The sequence below is a fragment of the Papio anubis genome, chromosome 5 (assembly GCF_008728515.1).
Source record: "Papio anubis isolate 15944 chromosome 5, Panubis1.0, whole genome shotgun sequence".
Lineage (NCBI taxonomy): Eukaryota > Metazoa > Chordata > Mammalia > Primates > Cercopithecidae > Papio > Papio anubis.
Window position 1 is genome coordinate 147008104 of NC_044980.1, and position 22571 is coordinate 147030674.

General features: G+C 45.6%; 1 protein-coding gene across 1 annotated transcript in view; it reads left to right on the forward strand.

The window, feature by feature from the left end:
• Positions 1 to 22571, forward strand: part of GALNT10 (polypeptide N-acetylgalactosaminyltransferase 10) — a 230187-nt gene that overhangs the window by 168194 nt on the left and 39422 nt on the right. The window contains exons 5-6 of the mRNA XM_017960065.3: positions 16512 to 16697; positions 20665 to 20848. Coding sequence (XP_017815554.2) covers positions 16512 to 16697; positions 20665 to 20848 — 370 coding nt within the window. The remainder of the gene's footprint in view (positions 1 to 16511; positions 16698 to 20664; positions 20849 to 22571) is intronic.

The following is a 22571-nucleotide window of genomic DNA, read 5'->3' on the forward strand; positions in this document are numbered from 1 at the left end:
AGGGGCCATCCTTTTGTGTATCACCCCAAGCCAAGATTTTGACCAGCTCTAAAAGTAAAGCTGGAGCCCTGTCTCGTTTGTATTATGAAAACAGTAGTTCTTTTTCTAAGTATTTTATTATATCAAGTATGCCATTTAAAATACAGCTTCACTTCTCACTCAACCCCCTCTTCCCTCCCAAGATTCTTCTCACCATTCTAAACAGGAACTGCTTGGTGGTGGGACTAAAACTGGGAAAGCCACTTCAGAGGGCAATTTGGAAGTCTCAAAAAATTTTTAATGTGCATATTCTATAGTCCAGGAATCCTACTTCTCAGTGTCTATCCTGGAGAATTCTTCACTATTTACACCATGAGCATATGTAAGGATGCTCACTGCAGCACTGTTTGTAATAGTACCAAATTAGAAGCAACCTCAGTATTCATCAGTAGGCTAAGGGAAATAAGCAATGCCTTATCTCTAATATGGAATATGATGAAGCTATTAAAGACAATGCACTGGGCTAGGTGCGGTGGCTCACACCTGTAATCCCAGCACTTTGGGAGGCTGAGGCGGGTAGATCACCTGAGGTCAGGAGTTCGAGACCAGCCTGGCCAACATGGTAAAACCCCAGCTCTACTAAAAATACAAAAATTAGCCAGGCATGATGGCACGTGCCTGTAATCCCAACTACTCGGGAGGCTGAGGCAGGAGAATCACTTGAACCCAGGAGGTGGAGGTTGCAGTGAGCCAAGATTGCGCCACTGCATTCCAGCCTGGGTGACAAGAGCAAAACTCCATCTGAAAACACACACACACGCACACACACACACTGGATCCACATGACATAAGCAGAGCTCTAAGGCGTATTATAAAGTGGAAAAAAGCGAGTTGCAGAACCACTTATATAATACAGCACAGAATACAACCAATACCATACCTTTTCAGTGTGAAGTATATGTGTGTAAACGTATAGAAAAAGACAGAGAAGGATATACTCTGAAGTCCCAGCAGTGGTTACCTATGAGACAGGGGAGCCAATCCAGATTAAAGATCATGGTCAAAAGAAACTTCACCCTCTCTTGTATTTATAAGGTTTTATTTCTTTTCACAAGGAGAATATGTTTATATATTTCTCATTTAATTAAAAAACAATACTATCTTGAAGAAAAGAAAGTGATTGATCCAAGAATTTATTTCCCAGAAGGTTTTAGAGACTTAACATCTTCCCCTCCCAGCTGGAGATTTGTGCTGTAATCCTTTATAGGCTAAATTTTTGTTTCTCAGCAAAGCCTATATTTGATACTGAAGAAATACACCCTTTCAATTGAAAGAAATTACAAATTACTTCATCATTGTTTATTTAGAAGATTTATCATTAGAGAGAATATATGGAACTCTAGTTCCCTGTGTACTCAGATGTTTTAAAACTCTGTGTCTTTGCATGGGTTGTTTTTTCCTGTCTAGAATATCCACCCTGGTGAGTTTCACTGAAACTCTGCTTAGGAGACCTCCTCTGCCCTTGGTCCCCCTCTCCAAAGTTAATCCTTTCCTAGAGAGCTGCTGCTGATCTTTGCAAATGCTTCCACCATTAAAGGAAAGCACAGTAGTTAGGAGCACAGGCTCTGGAGTCAACCCGACCTGGATTCAGTCCCTGCTCTGCCACCCACCAGCAATGATAAGATCCTCCAACTCTCCAAACCTCGATTTTCTCTTTTCTAAAATAGGGATCACGTTCCCACCTTGTAAAATCATCGAGGGCACTAAGGGAGATAATACATGGAAGATGCTTAGCACGTGCCTGGTACAGAGTACACTCTCACTATGTGTCAGCTGTTCATGTTCTCCTGCAGAAATGTCTTCCTGGGACCCGAGCTTGGTTACTTGGTTTCTGATCGGCTCATATCATCCCTGAAAAATACTGGAGGCTCGGTTAAATGTTGTTTTGTACTGAACTGTGCAATGAGGAATACGGAAGGATGACCTTTTGGTCCATAAGGATTTTCTGCTAAAGGAACGGGAAAGCCTCAACAGACCATAAGGTATTAAAAGAGGCCATCTAGACAGTGGGTTAATTGGTGGTATTTAATTTATGATTTTCAACAATTTCTAACATGAGCACGTATTAATATGACTTGTATAATGTCTTAATGCCCCCCAGAGGAGGGCAGTGGTGACCCACAAGAATCGGGTAACCAGTGGTGGAAGGTCAGGCGCTGTGACAGACTCAAATGGAATAGGTACTGAGGAGCCATGCGGCATTGCTGGCAAGACTCACATCACACCACCTGGCTTCTGGGTGATGTGGGTCATCTGTGGCTCCACCCAGACAGCCATCTGGGTCCTGGAATGGGAACAAGATGCCTGTCCAGGGCTGGGAGTCTTTTGCCACAGCGTACTCAGGCCAGTGCTCCTTGTTTGCTTTTGAGCTTATGATACCCCAAATATAAGAAACTCCTTCTGTTCAAACTGGGCACCCCAGCAGGAGGTGAAAAGTGTCCCCCTCACTCCAACCATGGACATTGGGATGTGTGCGTGTGTTTGTTCATGTTTGTGTTTGAGCCTGTGCTAACAAATCGGAATACCTGGGCATCGAGCAGCTCATACATAACCAGAGGACTGAACAGTCTTTCTGTCCATCACTGGTCTGGGTTCAGAATGCATAGACCTCCCAGCCCACGTTGCCTCACATACACCCACATTGTGGAGTTCTCTCGAAGGCAGCATTCAGTGTGCTTTCGGGCCTTTGACAAATTAAACATTTAAAAGTAAAAGTTGCTCACGGCTAGGGTAGGGAGAAAATTACAAGGGTAGATAAAATAGGCTAGAGCTTGTGAAAAGAAAACCACAGTCTCTCTCTGCTGATTACTAATGCATCTCAGAAGGAGCTATCGGATTAAAGGACTGAGTCCTTAGCTGGATTTTCACTATTCTTAGAACAATTGCAGAGAGGCAGAGCATCTTGGAACTGTGAAATGACATAATTCCAATGCTGGAGGGGGGTCTTGGAGGCTACACAGTTCAACTATTTCTCCAATATTTGAGTCTTTTGTGTGGTTTGCATAGTAAGTTTCACCTCTGATTGAATTCTTCCAGTGATGGACAACTCACTGTCTTATGAGCTATCCCATTCTTTTGTGAGACAGCTCTTCTTATCAGAAGGCTTTTTCCTTACATGGAGCTGAACTCTAGCTCTCCGCAAAGTATATCTTCTAGTTCTAGTCTTGTCTTCTGGAGGCAGAGAGTATGGTGTCAAGGCGAGGGCATAAGCTATTGAATCACAGAGCCCAGTATTCTAACCTACCAATTGTCCACTTGGGCAGAAGAACTCTCTCCCAACCTCAGTCTTTGTGTCAGTCAAAGTGGGGCTACCTCCCTGGCTGCAGTTAATTTGAGGATAAAGTGAGATAGTGAAAAGAAAAAGGACATGCTAGATCTACATGTACTGATATAGAAAGATGATTTTGGCATATTGTCAACTGGAAAAAATAGGTTTCAGAAGAAATAAAGAAGCATAAAAAGATTGGGAAATTGGGTGAGAAATAGAGCAAACTTAAGAGTGGCCATCTCTGGTGGGTGTGACTAGCACAGCTTGTCACTCAGATGTTACATTCTGCCATGATGGTTAAAACATTTTTTTCAAAAATGCATCATATTTAGAATCACAAAAAATAGTCAAGACTTTCCATTTTAGAAAGAAAAAGATGAAATATCCAGACTATTTTATGTCCAAAAATGGAGACCACCTGTATCAATTGTGGTGCTTCTTTCCCTGCAGGATGTCTGAATCTTCAAGGCATATCCTGAAAGGATTTTGTGCCAGCGTTTAGCTGCAAAAAAAATGGCTCCAAACATCTAACAACAATGACAAAATCAGTGACTGCTTTAGGTCCTGCCCAGGCTACCTCAGGGCCTTTGCATCTGCTGCATATGTGATATTAACAGGGTGGGCACACCTGAAACACAACCATCCACAAACACACTTTCATGTGATGGGCAGAGATGTTAAGTGGGGAGAGAGGTTTGAGTGGGAACTTTACTGATGAGTGGTCATTTTATGGGTAAATATCCTGCCCAGATGATAGCATTTGCTTCCTGACGCTACCTCCTATGTTTGGAGACTCACAAATGTACCTGAGTGACAGGGCCTCCCAAACATGCTTTATATCTTCCCCAGGGTGACATGTTGAGTCTTTGGAAGCACACTGTGTATATAGATTTTATAAAATAAAAGCAGCAAATGACAAGCAAAATATGTTAAGTTATGATCGAACATCTGTGTGCCTACAGTATGCCAGATGCTGTGAGGAAAATCAATCACTCTGAGTCCTGCCCTCAAGAAGCTTGTGCCAAGCAGATAGACACAAGTCCCAAATCACAACATGCAGGTGATGCTTCAGGAGCACTTTGTGCTGAGCCTTGGGGGAAGAATAGAATAGGATTCCTTGAGACAGAGAAGCAGAGAAGGATGCTCTGAGCTGACAGATTTGCAAGAGTGAAAGCAAGGAAATTAGTGGAGCAGTGTCTGCAGAGAATGCACCAGGGGCAGGGGTGAGATGAGAGATGATTCTGGAAGGGTTGGTTCTGGCCATCCTGAGAAGCCTGAAATGTCACCACATGACATCAGTAGACCTGTGCTGTAGCACCAGTAGTGTGAATGAGATGAGAGGTGAGGGATGAGATTCCAGAAGATCCATGCACATCAGATTAGTCTCTGGTGTGGACATTTCTGTAAGTGGCAGAAGATCCCAATGCAGAAGCAGAGGGAAGAGGCCCTGAATGGGAGGTTTCAAAATATTTGGTGTTAGATTGGGTTGGGGTGTTTTGCATGGGGAGGGGGCGGTGGTGGTTGAAGGAGGTGGTAAGGAAAGTTCCGACATATGTTCAGCTTTCTCTTCCTGTGCACTGAGCAGGAAAATTTCCCCCAGGAGAACACTTTTGCCCTTTAACAAATATGAAACTGACAGGCCGACACTGTTGGTGAAGTGGAAGGATTTTTTTTTTCTTTTTTAATAACACCTTAAACGATAGTCATGGAAGCCGGCATCCTAAATGAAACACATGTTGCTCTCCGACACCTGACAACCTGACATAATTTAAGAGCAGCTACCAGAAGCCCACAACTGGAATTGCCCATGAATCTGCTCCCCTGGATGGGCTCCAACTAGGTGAAAACGTAAAGTGGGCTAAGTCCAAAGGACCTGGTCTTCTCTTCTCTTTTGTAGCTGATTGGTCGGGAGTCACTTTCAGAAAACAGAGGAGACTGTAATTAACTTGATAGAGGTGGTTTCTGGAGTGTTTTTATTCGTCATCTGATTATTAAACAGATTTACGGCCCTGCCCACTGCTGAAAAGGGAGCAAGGCATTTAGTTGAAATTAAAAGTGCAGACAGAGCTGCCTGTTTAGATAATAGCATCTCTTTTTTAATAGATTACTCATCTTCTGCAAAATAGGAGAGAGGAGTTAATTTGTGTGATGAAGTGCTTTCTATTTCTGGGAGCTGGCTGGTGGATGTGATTGCTTGAAGAAGGAGAATAATTCATTCTTAAAATCACCAAAGGCATGTTCAGGCCAAATATCTGCACCCTGAGGAGTAGGCTAATTTGTAGCATGACACCTAAGAACGGGCGGGCCTGTGGTTTCACAGCAAATGTTTGGGGAAGGTGTACAATCTTTCTTTAGGTTGCAGGTCATTCCAACCATTCATTTTCAGAAAAAGGTCAGAGAAATAAACTTAACATGTTAATCTAAGCCATCAGTCCAGGAGGCCTCGATTGTTAAGGGATGGTGAAAAGAGACTGACTTAGACTTGAATTCCAGAGAAGCCAACATGAGCTGTTTAATCTTGGGTGGTAATCTGGAGTCCCCTGAAAGAACCCACGTGCACCAAACCATCATCAAGGAGGACTTTAAACTTAACTGAGCACTCGATGGAAGAGGCAGAGAAGGGGTTTTACCTCACATACTCCATAGCAGCCCACTCGCAATCTCACTAGACATTCCTGCTCTCCAAAGTCCCCTACCTAGACCACACCACTAGGGACTGTCTGCCCTCTCACCCTTCCTTCTACACCACACTCAGCCTTACTGGTTCCTCTCTCCTTGTTCCTAAATTTTCCCCTGAGAAATGTATTTTGTTAATGGAACACGCCCATTAGCATTCCACTCAAACTCTTCTTCACTTATTGTCAGCTACCACCCAAAACCACTTACAAGCAATACACTTTTCTTTCCAAACTGAACTCCAGTGAAAGGAATTGTCTCCATCTCTTTGCTGTCTCCTCCCAGGCTTGCCACTGCACTGACTTGTCCAGGAAGGCATGTATATCAAGAGCAGATGGTTCTCGTTTTGGTTGAAACTCCACCAGCAGTTGTTTGCTGTTTTAGACAATCATGTCATCAACAGCAGTGCTGCTTAGGGTACTCGAGCTGCCAGCCCTGTCTGTTAGGTGAAATAATATGCAGTCCAATATATGGCACTTACAAGTACGAGCATTTGGCTTCTTCTCTGTCTTCTTGTAGTTGGCCTAAGCGTTTATGTTGAAACACATGTTATTTTATTATTTCTCCTTTACATCACAAGTGGGACATTATTAGAATTTTTGGAAATGGGTGTTAGGCAGGTTATACTACTTGTTAATTTTATTTTAAAATATTAAAGGGTGCCATACAAAACAGCTGTTTCATAAAGGGGCTTTGAGTTGGAGAGGGTTGAAAACCCCTGAATTTTCCTTTAAGCTGGAGCTACAAGGTAAAAATAAAAATTTTTAAAAAGAAAAGAAAAGAAAACCCCTGAATTAGAGGGTGAGTGAGTCAGCCAGATGTTGGAGCTATGTTGGTCTTTGACTAAGGGGGTTAGATCCAATTCCCTTAGATCTGCCGTGTCCTTGATGTTTTCCAGCTGCTGAGACAATAGGCCCATAGATACCAAAAGCTCCAATACACACCTTTTCCTGGCAGCTCTTATGATGGTAGGAAAGACACCTAAAATAGGCCCTCTGGAGTCTTTGGGAGAAGGAAATTGGCTATTTGGGAATAACCGCTTCCTCCACCTATTGGTACTTCGGAGATCTCAAGTCAACAGAAAATAATTCTGGAATGATCTATTAAGGTAAACAATGCAATGATAGTCCTGTGTATAAAACCCGGGGCACATTTTTGTCCGTTCTCAGAAAGCCAATAACAATAGCAATAGTAACCATGGTATGTCATGCAGAGTACTAGCCTTGGGTCAGGGGCGGTGGCAGAGGATCATCTGTCTCAGGATCAGGCGGGCCACCTTTTAACATTATAGGTTCCAGGCTGTGCCCTAGGCCAGGGATTTTCAGATAGTAGGAGTAGACGCATTGGAAGGTCATCAAATCAGTTTACAGGGTCATCATGTCTAGGATTTTAATAAAAATAGAATACAAGAGGATAGAATAGAAAAAATAAATGTATCCCAGTGAATCACACCTTGTATTTCAGTTATATGTGTGTGTATACTTTTGTATGTATTTGTTTCAAGTTATGATGTAAAATGTATTTCTTTCTATGAGTCACAGTCAAAGGTTTGAAAGCCACTGTTCCCAGAAATATAGAATCAGAATCTGTGAGACTGCCTCAGCATCTGTGTGGAAACCAGCTTCCTTGGGGGTTCTTAGGGCTGAGGTTTGACAACCTTTGCTGTGAGCGCTATTGGGAGATGTGTTCATTTGTCAGACCTTTTCTCACTTGAAGGTGAGAGGATGGAAACAAAGCAGCCAGGCTAGGTGGGGACCAGTGTGAATCTGAGGGCTGTGCTCAGAGACAGGAGGAGGGATGTGAGGGCACCCAAGCCAGCACTCTCCTGCTCACAGGTTTGCTGGGTTAGGGGGCAGAATAGTCTTGGATTCCTTAAAGAACTTCAGGTTTGGCCAGGTGCAGTGGCTCACAGCTGTAATCCCCAGCACTTTGGGAGGCTGAGGCGGGCAGATCACGAGATCAGGAGATCCTGGCTAACACGGTGAAACCCCATCTGTACTAAAAATACAAAAATAAAACTAGCCAAGCGTGGTGGTGGGCGCCTGTAGTCCCAGCTACTCGGGAGGCTGAGGCGGGAGAATGGTGTGAACCCAGGAGGCGAGCTTGCGGTGAGCCAAGATCACGCCACTGCACTGCAGCCTGGGCGACAGAGAGAGACTCCGTCTCAAAAAAAAAAAAAAAAAAAAAAAAAAAAAAAAAAAAACTTCAGTTTTTCTATTATTCTAGCAGGAAACATGGGATTCTGATTTTGATCACTTAGAGTTCCTAATATGATCAAGATGGCCTAGGTTGGTTTTTCTGAACTCACCTTCGGCATTATGTCACATCAGTGATCCTCAAACCTTTAGCATGCCTAAGAATCACGGGGAGGGCTTGTTAAAATCCGGCTCAGTGGGCCCCACCCATCTGCTTCTGTAGGTTTAAGGTGAGGCCTAAGAACGCGTATTTCTACTAAATTCCAAACAATGCTGATGCATCTGGTCTGGAACCACACTTTGAAAACCACTGTGTGAGTTCACCAGAAAGGAATGTACCCAGCATAGCTCGTGGCACAGCAGGAGCTCAGTAAAGGCTTTCCTGATTAAACTGGACTGAATTCTCCTCAGCAGAGATGCTCTCGCTGAGGTTCAGTCGGCTCTCTGCTTTCAGTGGGGCAAGAAATGGCTGGTTGATATTGAATTGTATGCTTTAAATGGGTGAATTGCATAATATGTGAATTATGTCTCAGTAAAGCTGTTATCAAAAAGAAGAGGAGGAAGGGAAGGGAAAGAAAAGAAGTGGCCAGCTTTCCAAGCTGCTCATCGAAAGTGTCCATTATGCCTGAAATTGTCTTATGAGCAGACTCATGTCAAAGGAAAACAAAGGTTTTCTAGCTGAACTCTGAGCTTCCTTTCAGCTCTGCCACTCTCTAAAATTCCTCCTGGGGCTCTGAGCCAGAAAAAGTATATCTTTCCTGAAGGGCTGATCTGTTTCCCTTTTCCAAACAGTAAATGATGCTTAAATGCCTGTGCATTTCACCTGCCAAAACCCATCCTGGTATAAGCATAGCTTTCCTTCTCAACCTGTCTTTTTAATTTTCCTGCTGTTTATATTTACCTGTCTGTAAGTTTTTCAAGCAAGGGAAAGCCTTGGACATCCTAGAGGATTAGGGTTGGAAACTGGTATTTGCCAGGCAGAATAGAGAGACTGAGGGCATTGAGAGGTGGTGTAGTTGCATGGTTAATAATAACAGCTTTGTAATCAGAAACACCTGCTCTGATTCCTGGCTGTCACCTACCAGCTGTCTGAACACAGATTCACATAGAACTTTTCTAAGACTCAGTTTCTCTTTGTCTAAGAAAGTTGTCACAAGAGTTGTCACTAAGAGATTTGTCACAAGAATGAAATGAGGCCAGGCACGGTGGCTCATGCCTGTAATCCCAGCACTTTGGGAGGCCGAAATGGGTGAATCACTTGAGATCAGAAGTTTGAGACCACCCTGGCCAACATGTCGAAACCCCATCTCTACAAAAAATACAAAAATTAGCCGGGCATGGTGGTGCAGATCTGTAATCCCAGCTACTCGGGAGGCTAAGGTAGGAAAATCACTTGAACCCAGGAAGTGCAGGCTGCAGTGAGCTAAGATGGCACTGCTGCAGTGAGCTGAAATGGCACCACTGCACTCCAGCCTGGACGACAGAGCGAGACTTCATCTCAAAAAAAAAAAAAAAAAGAATGAAATGACAGACAGCACAGGACCTAGGCACACGGTAAGCACCTGACAAAAATCATGACAATGATGATAAAGGTGAGGGCCCACCTCATCTTAACATTTCCTTTGGTTGGAAACACCAAAGTATCAAAACAGGATAAGGGATGATGCTATTTACTAACGTGTACTCTCCTCTCTCTCCAAATGGATTGCCGGTACCTTGTGATACACCAAGATTTACAAGTGAATAAATCTATCCCAGGAAACAGATGAACTATGGTGCTTTAAGAGCAGAAGCCAAGCAGAACGAAGACTTGACAAGACCCGGAACACCTACAAGTCCCAGAGCCAGTTCAAGCCTCTGCATGGTTAGCAGCACCCCAGGGGCCAGAGAACCGACGCTGGTGATGCTGCTGACTTATCTGGCTGGTGGCCCCTCCCTGCTTCCCTTCTGCTGCTCCTCCTCTTCTTCCCTCTTGGGCCACTCCATGGGGTGCTCTCCCAGATGCTCTGCGTCTTGCCAGATAATGGCACAGTAGAGCTCCTCTACTTTTGGTGCTCCTCAGTGGTGTTTCTGCAAGGCTCAGTGGCATCAGAGATTGAAACTCTGAAATATTCCACTTGGGAATTGATCTGATTACACAGAGTAGTGAAGATTCCTGAACAAACGAAACTATATCTGAATCCTGTCTTCAGCACATAACTTGTTAGCTGTGTAGCCTTGGACAAGAATTGTTTTCTGGACCTTGTCTTGAAGTGAAGGTGTGGAACTGGGACCTGCTTCCCTCAAAGGGTTGTGAAATTCAGACGAGATGAAGGTTCACAGATGCCTCTGGCTTGGGTGCTAGGCACGAGGGACACCCTGGTGAGAGGACCATTCACAGAAGTTGCCCTCATAAGCTTAGGGTTGAGTGAAAGAGACAGTGAGGAATTCCACAAATATGCAGGGTGATCTGAGCTGAGTGCCTTGAAGGATGAGTTCCAGGCCTTTGCAAGGGGCTGACATAGGAACCTACTGAGGTTTGAGTACATCAAGAAAGGCTTTGTAAGGAGTTGAAGTTTGCACTGGGATCTGAAGGGTGAGCCGGAGTTAACTGGGAGGAATTGTGTGGAGGCCTTGGGATGTCAACCAATCCAGGCAGAAGGACCAGCATGGGCAGACACCCTGAGGCTGAAGGGGACATCATGAGGCCTTTGAACACCAGAAATAAGATAGTAAGGGAGGGAGCATCGCTGAGGGAGGGAGCAAGACGAGGCTGGAGAGGGAACAGAGACTGACTGTGCACGCCTTGCTCTATGACCCTTCTTCCAAGAGCCAGGGGAAGCCATTGAAGGGTTTAAATTTAAACAGGAGAGTGGAAGAGTAACAAGATGCAACGTACTGCTCCTTTTAAAGACTGCTCGAATGGCTACAAACAGTCTAGACTACAGAGGGGCGAGCCCTGGCCGGTGCATAGGCCATGGAGTGCAGTGCTCCAGACCAGGCTCAGTAGAGGCCGCCAGCAGGCTGTATTTCTGCCGTGTCACTGTCACAGTGCCAGTGCATGAGAATCTTACCGTTCCTATCTTAGTTTCCTAGGGCTGCTGTAACAGAGAACCAAAAACTGGGTGGCTTAAAACAGAATTTCATTCTGTCACAGTTCTGGAGCCTACACGTCCAAAATCAAAGTGTCCTGCTGTCTCTGAAGGCCTCGAGAGGATTTCATGCCTGTTCCCAGCTTCTGGTATTGCTGGCAAGCCTTGGCATTGCTTGGCTCGTAGACTCACTACTCCAGTCTCTGCCTCCATCATCACGCAGTATCCTCTCTGTGTGTCTGGGTCCGGATTTCTCTCTTCTTAAAAATATACCAGCCATTGGATGAGTGCCCACCCTAATCCAGTATGACCTCATCTTAACATAACTACATCTGCAAAGACCCTGTTTCCAAATAAAGCCACATTCACAACCACCAGGGGTTAGGACTTCAATATATCTTTTGGGGGATATGATTCAAGCCACAACAACTTCTCCTTGTGCCACAGTCAACCCGGTGGAACCATCATCAGAGTCCTAAGAACCCTTCAGACCAGACAGGAGGAAGAGGCTCCACTTTAAGACAGGAACCAAGAGAGCCACAGGCCCCAGACACACCACAGTGTGTGTGTGTGTACACACACATGTGCACACACTCAGGACAGCATGTAGGGAGAGGACTGTGGGAAACGTGGGCCCTGAGTTCTGGCCTCACTCAGACCTCACCAGCTGAGAGAGTTGGGGCAAGGCTTTCCCTTCCCTAGGTCTCCGTTTTCTCTCCAGTGATATCAGAAGTGGTGTTACCTGCCTGCCCCATCCTCCTTGCATTGGCTCTGAGGAGTCCAGTGGGATAATCAAGTATTTCCTGAGAAGTTACTGCCTGCCCAACACTGAGATAACTTATTGGGAGTGTTCTTGGGAGAGGAGCAAGAGTTCTACAAGTTGAAGTTGTTACATCCTTCTCCATTAATCCCCTGGGCTCTTCTCCTCTTACAGCTTGGTGGTTACAAGTACAGACTCCATTCGCTTCCAAATCATCCCATGGGCAGGGACAGAGATGAAACAAGAGACATAAAGCTAAAGGATGGGTACATGGGAGGTTCATCATTCTGTTCTACTTTTTAAAACTATGTTTGCAGCGATTCTTAATGTTGAAAGTTTAACAAAGAAAACTACACTCTGGAGCCAGATCGCCTGGGTTTTAATCCGATACCTGCCACTTACTGTGTGGAGCTTGGAAAAGTTACTTAACCTCTCTGTGCCCTCAGTTTCCTCATCAGCAAAATGAGGATACTAATTAGTGACTAGCTTCACAGAGTTTTTGTGAATATTAAAGGATTAAACAGGTGTAAAGCTTCTGGGGCTGTGGTTTGAGTGAGTACTAAAAACATGTTAGCCATTGTTTGGAGAAAGTGGGCGCCAAAGAACTGCATGTTGCTGTGCTGAAGTTATCACTGTGAGCTTCATGGAATCACGCATTCAGCTTCGGAGATCTTCTAAGTCATGCCTGCTCCTTGGAATCTGAGTTTGGGTTTTCTGAAGCAGATCCTGGGACAGTGCAAATAGTTTATTTGGGAGGAGATGCCAGGAAATATCAGCAAGAAAGTAGGTACGTGAGAACAGAAAGAGGGGCCCCCAGGAAGAGTGCCTGTGACAGGCAGCACTGCGGGTGGCTACGCATGGTCCACTGGGAATTCTGGGAGCCAGCGTGGAGCATGTGTTCAGTGTCATCCCACCTGAGGGGCGAGGGAGCTCGGGGGGTTGTTGGCCGAGGTCTGACACATGGACCTGTGCAGCCACTGGGGAAGAATGGCAGATGCTGGCAGGTGGTGGGCAGGCAGGCATGAGACTAAATGCTGAGAGGGGATATGGGTGGGGCACCAGATGCATGTGCCGCAGAAACCATCTGTCAGCTCTCTGACAAGTGCTCATCTAACACCTGCGTAATGCCTTACAATGATGGGCGCTCCCACCTTCAGAATCAGCCTCAGTGTCTATTGATGGCTCTGAATCTTTATTAAATTAGGGGTAATAAGGATAAAAACAATTCTGTGCTGTTTACAATCAGGGCAGCCCCTAAAATAGGGATGATGAGTATATGGCATTAGGGATGCTGTGTCAGACGCTGAGGCATCTCTTCTCAGTCCTGACACTTTCATACTGAGCCAGGATACAGCCTCAGAATCTTTCTTAACAGAGCTTTAGGTGTCCCTTCCAAACCCATCAGTGTGGGCACTTTGGTGAACGCAGGTTGTCAGCCCTGCCTTAGGGCTTATGAAGCTGGGGTAAATCTGAGGCTGGAAAAAGCTCTGAACTGGGTTATAATCCTGCTGTGTCAAGGACCCACTGTTTGATTCTAGGTAAGACATTTAACTTCTCTGACTCTCCCTGCTCTTCTCTGGGTAGAATGAAGGGACTGACTAAAGCGAGGCAGACATGAGGTTTGGTGCAGTAGGAAGAGCCTGTTCTTTTACAATCAAGCAGGGTGAGTCTTAGACTTTGGCATCCTCATTTATAAACTATGTTCCTTGAGCGGCTCATGTCCTCCACTCTGAGCCTCAGCATCTCCTTCTATAGTACCCAGTTTGTGGTGGTGTTGTGGGTATCAGAGATAATGCAGGTGAAATAAGGAGTTTTGCATGCGAGCAGGGGCTCTGTAATTGTTCCCTATAATTGTCATCATAATCATCATCATCTTCATTTAAAGTCCCTCCCAGATCTAAAACTGTATGACTTTATGAAATATCCTCATCCAGGAAGATAGTGTGGTAAAATAGGGCAATGGTCCTGATTTTGTGTAAATGCACTGTCTAATAAGGAGCATAATTGCCCCTAAATAATTGCTCTGACTTTACCACAAGCTGTCAGAAGGCCTTAATTGGTCACTCTGTAATGACTGTGGCCATCTGCATTTGGAGTGATTTAGTGATAGGGCTCTGCCCAAGTGGGGGCCTCAATGATTAGAGCCGGCCAGGGTGATATTTCTTCCTCTGATGGGAGTAGTGGTGTGTGGTACAGGAGATTATCTCATTCTCATCGTAATGACCTATCAGTTGAACCCAGCCAAGAAGCAGCGGTGGTCACAGACAATGACTATGGATTTTTTTCTTTTTTCAAACATAGTGTTCCTGCCCGAACAGCAGCATATTTGGAGTGTGATCATGCCTCTTGCTATCTTGTCTTGTTGCCCAAGAAACTCTCTTTTGGAAAGATTTAGTCCCTCAATTAGGGCAAATTGATTTCTGCTTTCTACAGAGTCACTGTTCCAAAGAGAAGTGGGAAAGGGCGAGGGAAGCCATATTAATCTTTGTGCACAAGCAAGAAGAGACCTGGAGCATTTTTTAGCCTTCTAGCTTCTGGTTGTATGTATGTAGATAATCTTTTCTCTGTATTCTAATTTCTCCTGCCTACAAGATGCCAGACAACATAACACGAAACACACTTCATCTCAATGAAGTTCCTGGTGACAAAAATCACAGTGATGGAAGCAGTGTTTCCCTAAGTGTACCAACGTAAAAGTCATTTTTTTCTTTCATTCATTCATTCATTCATTCATTCATTCATTGAGACAGGTTCTCGCTCTGTCATCCAGGCTGGAGTGCAGTGGCTCGATCATGGCTCCCTGCAGCCTCAATATTCCCGGTTCAAGCGATCCCCCCACCTCAGCCTCCAGAAGTGCTGGGATTGTAGGCACAGTACCTGGCCCAAAAGTGATTTTAAGTCACACCTAAAATGATTACAGGTGGTTCAGAGACTTTGCATTAAAAGTAACACTGGATCATGTGGAGGGAAAGCCTTCTCTTTTCAATTCTCTTTCATTCTTCTGATCACCTGAAATGAGGAGCCTTGGTGGGTTTTCCACAGCTCCCTGCTTGACAAAGAGAGGGCAGACCTTAAGCTCACAGTTGTGGAGAGGCAGCAGTATCTGGTAGAAATCTAAAACCTTACAACAAATTTTTATTTGTTGGAGATTTTTAATTATTAGCTCTTTATTAAAAATGATACCAATTTTTCATCTATGGTGTTTAAAGTTTCCCTTTAAAATAAATTTAATAAAAAGTTTAATTTGTAAAAGTTAGTTGATTTTTAAAACAACTAAGTAAATTGTAGTAAAGTAGATGAATGTGGCAAAAATCTAGATGGTAGTGTATGTTTGTCAGTGACTGGGGAAACACAGCTAGAAGAAGACCATCATGTTTCCACAGCAAACCCAGGAATTCACTGGTTGTATATCTAATCCTTATGCCTTTTCTTTTTCTTACCAATTACACTGGCTGGGAATTCTAGCACAATTTTGAATAGATGTTGTAAAAGCATACAGCTTTTCTCCTGATCAGAGGAGGAAAGCATTCCACACTTCATCAGTAAGTATGACGTATGCTGTAGGTTTCTTTTGCAGCCGTCCTAGAGTCTTCATAAAGGACACCAAGCCTGATTAAAATCAGGAGACACCAACGTTGAGGCTGAGACTTTTAGGAGAAATAGACTGTCTTTGATATTTATTTAAAACAATTTATCCAGGCTTGGGGCAGAAATCCAACCCACATTAGGATAAGCAAGGAGAGGAATTTGCTGTCTTGTGTAATAAGAGCATCTAGGAGTCTGTCTGCTTCAGGCACGTGGGTCTAGGGAACTGAAATGTCATCAGGACAATGTCTTTCTCTCTCCAATGTCTTGACTCCTATTTTTACAGGTTGGCTTCAGTCTCATCATATTCGCTTACCACCTCTCATCACCTCATTTCACCAAAGATGTCACCAGTGGCTCCAAACTTAGGGACAACCAACTAGCAAAAGGAAAGGGCCTCATTTTTCAATAATCCTACCAAACATTCTCAGGACCCATTATTTGGACCAACTAAGGTCACATGGCCATCCCTGAGACAATCACCATGGCCAAGGGAATGGAATGCCCTGACTGGTCAGGCCTATACCACATGTTGGACCCATGGAATGGAATCAGCCCCACCAAAGTCTAATGGACTGAGAAGGGAAGGGGCAGTGCCCCAAGGAAAAAGAAAAATATTGTTACCAGAAGATGAGGGAATGGTTCCCAGTCAGGCATAAACCACAAATGCTCACACCCTTGGACAGAAAGGTTCCAGGTTGTGGCACCATCTCTGGACCTCTTTAAGCCTTAATTTCTCCATCTATAGTACACAGGTGATGAGCCCTGCCGTTCTTTGCCCTGTCTGAAAGGTCTGGTGAGGCAGTGTACAGGAAAGCTGTTTCTAGACTGTGAAGTGCAGTTCACATGTAAGGGAGCAGTCATAGGATGACTACTAAGCAACTGTTCTCACCCGTCTGTCCTCTTCTGTCTCATAGAGCACCTGAAGAAGCCTCTTGAAGACTACATGGCTCTTTTCCCCAGCGTGCGAATTCTTCGAACCAAGAAACGGGAAGGGCTGATAAGGACCCGAATGCTGGGGGCCTCAGTGGCAACTGGGGATGTCATCACGTTCTTGGATTCACACTGTGAAGCCAATGTCAACTGGCTTCCCCCCTTGCTTGGTAAGGGAGCCCTTCCCACTTGGAGGGAGGCGAACTGCAATGAGCCTGTGCCAGTGGCCCCCTCCTGCAGCAGAGAGCCATCCATGAGGCTTCCCTTGCCTGCTCGAGATGCCCCCAGCACAATGCCAGGTGCCATGAGGGATTCAGAAGCTCAGGAGTGCTCAAAATTAAAATCTAACCAGTCCTGTGCCTTCATTTGACAGAGAAGTTAAGACTCAGAGAGGAGAACTGACTTACCCAAAGTCACACAGCATATCTGCATCTAGTGACGTGACTGCTTTCCTCAGATTATTTCATTTTATTGCAAAGCAAGCCCATGCTGTTTGCTGTTAATAGCCAAACTGTGGGGGTCATCATCATGTCAACTTAGAAGAGTTACCATAGACTGTGCTGCCACTGCGAGCCAGGCAGTTATAAGCATTATCTCTAATTCTCACAAAATCATGCAGGTCATAAGTATACCCCTTATGTAGTAAACTAAGGTTCTGAGATGTTGAATGACTCGCTTGTCCCCTTGGGCCATAAGTGTCAAAGTCACCATCTGTCGGGCTCGAAAGTCTCTTCTCCTTCGCAGTTCTACATTGCCTCCCTGTATTCACTTCCTCTTAGACAAGAGTTCCTGGCAGATATCAGGGAAGGGCTGTAGAGAGGGCAGCATGATCCAGGAGCCCACCACCACAGCCTACAGACAGATGGGAGATGGGAAGACTGGAGGCTGGGTGAAACATGCCTGAATCAGGCCTGAATCTTGAGGAGTTCGGTTTTGACGAGGGCAGTGTGCTGGTTCTGACAGGCAGACACGGAAGAGGAACTGTCCCATTGAGACTAGGAGTCAGGTGAAGGACACAGCCAGGGCTGGAGGCAGACTGGGGAAGAGTTATCATCTGGAGAGAAAAATGAACTCCTTAAGAAAGGATGGGTAAGCTCTCCACTATAGAAAGCTTAGGGAGCAAAGAGGACTGAAGTTTAGGGCAAACTTGAGCGTGCATCGGAATCACTTAAAAGACTGTGAAAACACAGATGCTGGCCCCTATCCACAATTTCTGATCCAGGAGGCCCGGGGTGGAGCCTCACAAGTTGCATGCTACCCAGCTCCCAGTGATACCAGTGCTGCTGGTCTAGGGACCATACTTTGAGAAGCACTGGTTACGGTATGCCACCATTCAAGGGAGAGGACAGAAAGCAGAACCCACACAAATACACAGAAAGATAATCCCGCAAATCTGTAACACAGATCAGCAAGGAACTTTCTTATTCGATTCTGTGCTTCCGACCCCAAGGGTCTAGAATCTCACTGGGCTGGGGAAAGGATATAACCCAGAATTTCTGGTAAACTGTTTATTTCATTAAACCAAGAGATATTCTGCATTTGCCTCTTATTACTGAAAGAAAAAAAAGAAAAAGAAAAAAGCCTCACCATAAATTGCCTAATTTATAGTCCTGAAGGAACAACGCATTTGTAGGGTCATTCAGTGACTCATAAAGAGAATGAAGTGGTGGGGCTCGAAGCTGAGCTTGTAGTCTAAATAGCCCTTAACTCTGTTTCTATGGAAATATATGAGGGCAATTTTCATAATCTGCAGACATACATGGAAGAAACATCCCCTTGTTGGTTTTTTGTTGTTGTTTTGTTTTTTGCTTCTTCCAATAGAAATGTGAACCAGTAGTGTAGATTTAAAAGTCTGTCCCTGCTAATATCAGCAGCTGACAGAGCGCATCATGGCTTTTGTTTGTGAAACCATTAACACCTCCGTGCACAGCTCACTCTGCCTCCTTTGGAGAACACACATTTCTGAGCCTAAGAAGGATTCATTCCCCTATGGAAAGCCACTGTTGATCATCATTTCCTTCATCATCATCATCATCATCATCATCATTATCATTATCATGGCTCTCAGAACCCCTTCACTTTCTCAGCCACATTGACATTTGAATTTGACCATTGCCTGGTAAGGCAGGCAGACCAGGCATTATTATCCACTTTTTGCAAACGAGAAAACCGAGAGGCACAGAGTGAGGGAGATGTTCAGCCTTCCTCTCCCGCTTCTGAGCTGCCCTCAGTGATCCTGGTCACAGAGAGCATCGCCGAGTGCTAACTATGTGCCAGAGGCTGCACTGAGCGCCGTGACTCTGTCATCCCACTCGGACCTCGCAGAGGCCCCGTGAGATAGGTGCTGTCTTCCTCCCCTTTGTCAGCAAGGAAACGGAGGCTCAGAGACATCAGATAGTCTTATCCAAGGTTATACTGCTAAGAGGTGAGAAAACCAGGATTTGAGCCTGGGCATTCTGTCCCCAGGTGGGCACAGTGCCTTAGAACACTGCCTTCCAAAGCTACCTTGACCTCATGCCTCCCACAGTCAGCCAGCAGCCAGCAGGGCACTGTGTCCTCAGTCCCAGCCCTTCTTGGACTTGAAGTCCGCTGAACGGCCATGAACGATTAGATGGGAGGCCCTACTCTAGATCTTTCCCTGGAGGAGATTCTTAAGCTTCATTAAGAATCCCTGGGCAATCTGTCCACACGGCAAATCCAAGTCAGCCTCCAGAGATTCTGATTCAATGGGCCTGGGTCGGGGGCAGGCACATGAGTTTTTTAAACACACCCCCAGGGGCATCTGGCACTGATGGCCCCTGATCCACATTCGGGGGTACACTGCCAAAAACAGTATTTCTCAAACTCTTTAAACCATGTGCCCCAGTAAGAAATACCTTGGGCATCTCAATCCAGTACACAGATATACACACTCATGCAGTATAACTGAAACATGTTCCACCTGTCACAGTATCCCTTATCACCTGAAATGCAGCCTGATATTTGGTATTGTTTTTTGGTTCATTACAAATGCACGCACAATCAATTTCATGACCCCACCTATGGATCGTGCCTTGCAGTTTAGAAAAAAGCAAAAATGCTATTTTCTCCCCTGGAAGAAAAATGTGCTATCACTTGATGAAGGAAGCTTGGGCCCCAGGCAGCTGCTGACTGCCCTGGCCCTACCAGGCTCCCATTTCCAAGCCTTGAATTTGACTTCTGGTCCAAAGTAGCCAGGCGCTGAGCACAGTCCACTTGTCCCCCACAGCAGATTGGGGACCCAGTAGCTCACTGTTACCCGCTGGCTGTGGTCAGGGTTTCTTGGCACAAAGAAGAAAGGCAAAGCAAACCAAAGCCGGAATTATGTTGGTAGGTTGGACAGAGACTCGATTTTCTAGAATCAGCTTCTCCCAGGCCTGAAAAGGACCATGAAGCCATCTAGGTCAAGACCTCCATTTGCCTTTGGAATCACCCAGCCTCTGGCATCCCTGCAGGGTGATGGTCCACCAGGCCCTGCTTACATACCTCCAGTCTTGAGGACTCAAATTTCCTGGGGCAGTTCATTCCCCCATCCATAGTTCCAATGATTGAAAAAGTTGAGCTGAATTCTTGCAAAGAGGGCCATTTGCTCACTAATTACAGCCTAAGGTGCCAGTGAGCTGTTAGGGGCACGTAGTCTGCTATGAAGGAAAGTGCTGGGGTGCCTACTTCTTTGGGCCGTAAGTCAAGCTCAGGACTTGGAATGCGGAGCCTCGCAGGACTAGAACAGGGCCTTCCCAGAAGGAAACCTATCTTTTTCCATAGTGGTACTGATCATTAGGCTAATAAGGCATGCATGCTAAGCATTTTCAAACATACTGTGTTCAGTCCTCGTAATCTATGAGGCAGAGCCTCTTCTTAACCCATTGCACAGAGGAGAACACTGGGGTTTGGAGATATTATTTGTGCAGCTGACTCAGGGCCCCATTGATGGTAAAAGGACTGAGATGAGAACCCTGGTCCCTCTTGCTTAAAGCTTGCACTCTCTCTTCCCCCGCATGGATTGTCAAACTGAGGGTTCAGAGATGTTAAAAATACAAGTAAGCTGCAGAACAGGATGGTGCACTTAGCTGCTCCCCCATCCTGCTTCATCTGATAGGCATCTCTTGGCTTCTTCAGACCGCATTGCTCGGAACCGCAAGACCATTGTGTGCCCGATGATTGACGTGATTGACCATGATGACTTTCGGTACGAGACACAGGCAGGGGATGCCATGCGGGGAGCCTTTGACTGGGAGATGTACTACAAGCGGATCCCAATCCCTCCAGAACTGCAGAAAGCTGACCCCAGCGACCCATTTGAGTAAGTATGAACAACCCTGGCTGGTCCCAGTGGCTACCCAATGACCGCTCCCAACACACACACAACTCAGGATCACCATCTCCCTTAAAAGCCCAATGCAGAGGGTCCAGCTTCCCAGCCCCACTTAGTACCAAGTGTCAGATATCCCCAGCCAGAAGCACCATCCCTCCCAGCTTGTAACAACAACCTCAGCTCATGGCGCACCAGGCTGGTCTCCACCTTGCCCACTTCTGCACAGTTTGCCAGCATTGCCAGCAGGGGTGAGTGGTCTCTCATGCTGTCTTCCTCAAGCCTGGCATGCAATTATAACCATCATCGTCACCAGGTGCCCAGCCCAGTCCTAAGCACATTACTCTCTGATCCAATTCAACCCCCTACAACTATATATGGTGAAAATTATTATCCATGTTTTCCAAATGGGGACACCAATGCTCCAAGAGCCTAAGTAATTTGCCCAGGTCACTAGGTACAAATGCAGGTCTGTCTGCCTGCTTCTGGAGCCAATTTTCCCATCATACCGTTATACCCAGTTGGAAGTGTTAGGAAAATAACAGTTTGTCCCACAGCAGAAGTTTGCAGGCTGAGGGAGGGTGATGGGCTGGACTCATAGCATCCTAGAATGTGAAGGCTGGAAGGAACCTACCAATGAAGAATTCAACCCCTTGCAGATGAGGAACTAAGGCTCCAGAAGGAGGAGCTCTGTCAGTGGCTAAGACGGAAATAGAGCCCAGTCCCTCTCTGGTGCTCCAAGCTCTGGAAAGGGCTTCTCCCCAATAGTAGGCTCACCGTCCCTGCAGCTGTCCTGTGAGCTGTTCCAGCTCTCCTGCAACAGTTGTGGAAAAGATCTCTGGATACAAAGCCCAAGCCCAAGCTCTCCTGCTGTATTAGTTTCCTATGGTTGCTGTGATAAATTACTATAAACTTAGAAGCTTAAAACAACACAAATTGATGATTAAAACTCTGGAGGTCAGAAGCCTGAAATGAGTCTTACTGGGCTAAAATCATAGCATCGGCAGGGCTGCATTCCCTCTGGATGCTTTGGGAAGAATCCATTTCTCTACCTTTCCTGGCTTCTAGAGGATGCTTACATTCCTTGGCTCATAGCCCCTGCCTCCAACTTTAAAGCCAGAAGTGTAACATCTTCAGATCTGTTTCCTTCTCCCCACTTTCCTTCACACCTCTGCTTCCTTCATCACATCTCCTTCTGACTCTGACTTTCCTGCCTCCTTTTACTTACAAGCCCTGTGATTACATTAATGATATGTGATTCCATCGGGCTTGCCAAGATAACCTCCCCACCTCAAGGTACTTAACTTTAATCACATCTGTGAAGTCTCTTTTGCCACAAAAGGTAACATATTCACAGGTTCCGGAGATTCAGACACTGCCATAAATGGGGAGTCACACCTCTCACCACAGTTTGGCCCCCAGTGAACCACACTTCTCTGTGTCTTACCCTCCCCACCTGAGAAGCAGGGCTGTTGGAAGCTCAGCCATCTTCGTGGGCATGGTACATACACACCCAGGGCTCCTGAGAGGAACCCCTAACACTATGGGCCCCAGGGCAGGCTCAGAGATAGGAAGAGCTGGGCTTCTTTGAGGAAATGAAAGGTGGCCAGGACAATGGACCAGCCTGAGCCAAGAGTGGAGAGCGAGAGTGGATTCCACGTCTCCAGCAGCAGGTCAAACATTTGTGGTCTTCTCTTGGCCTCTTTTATCTTTT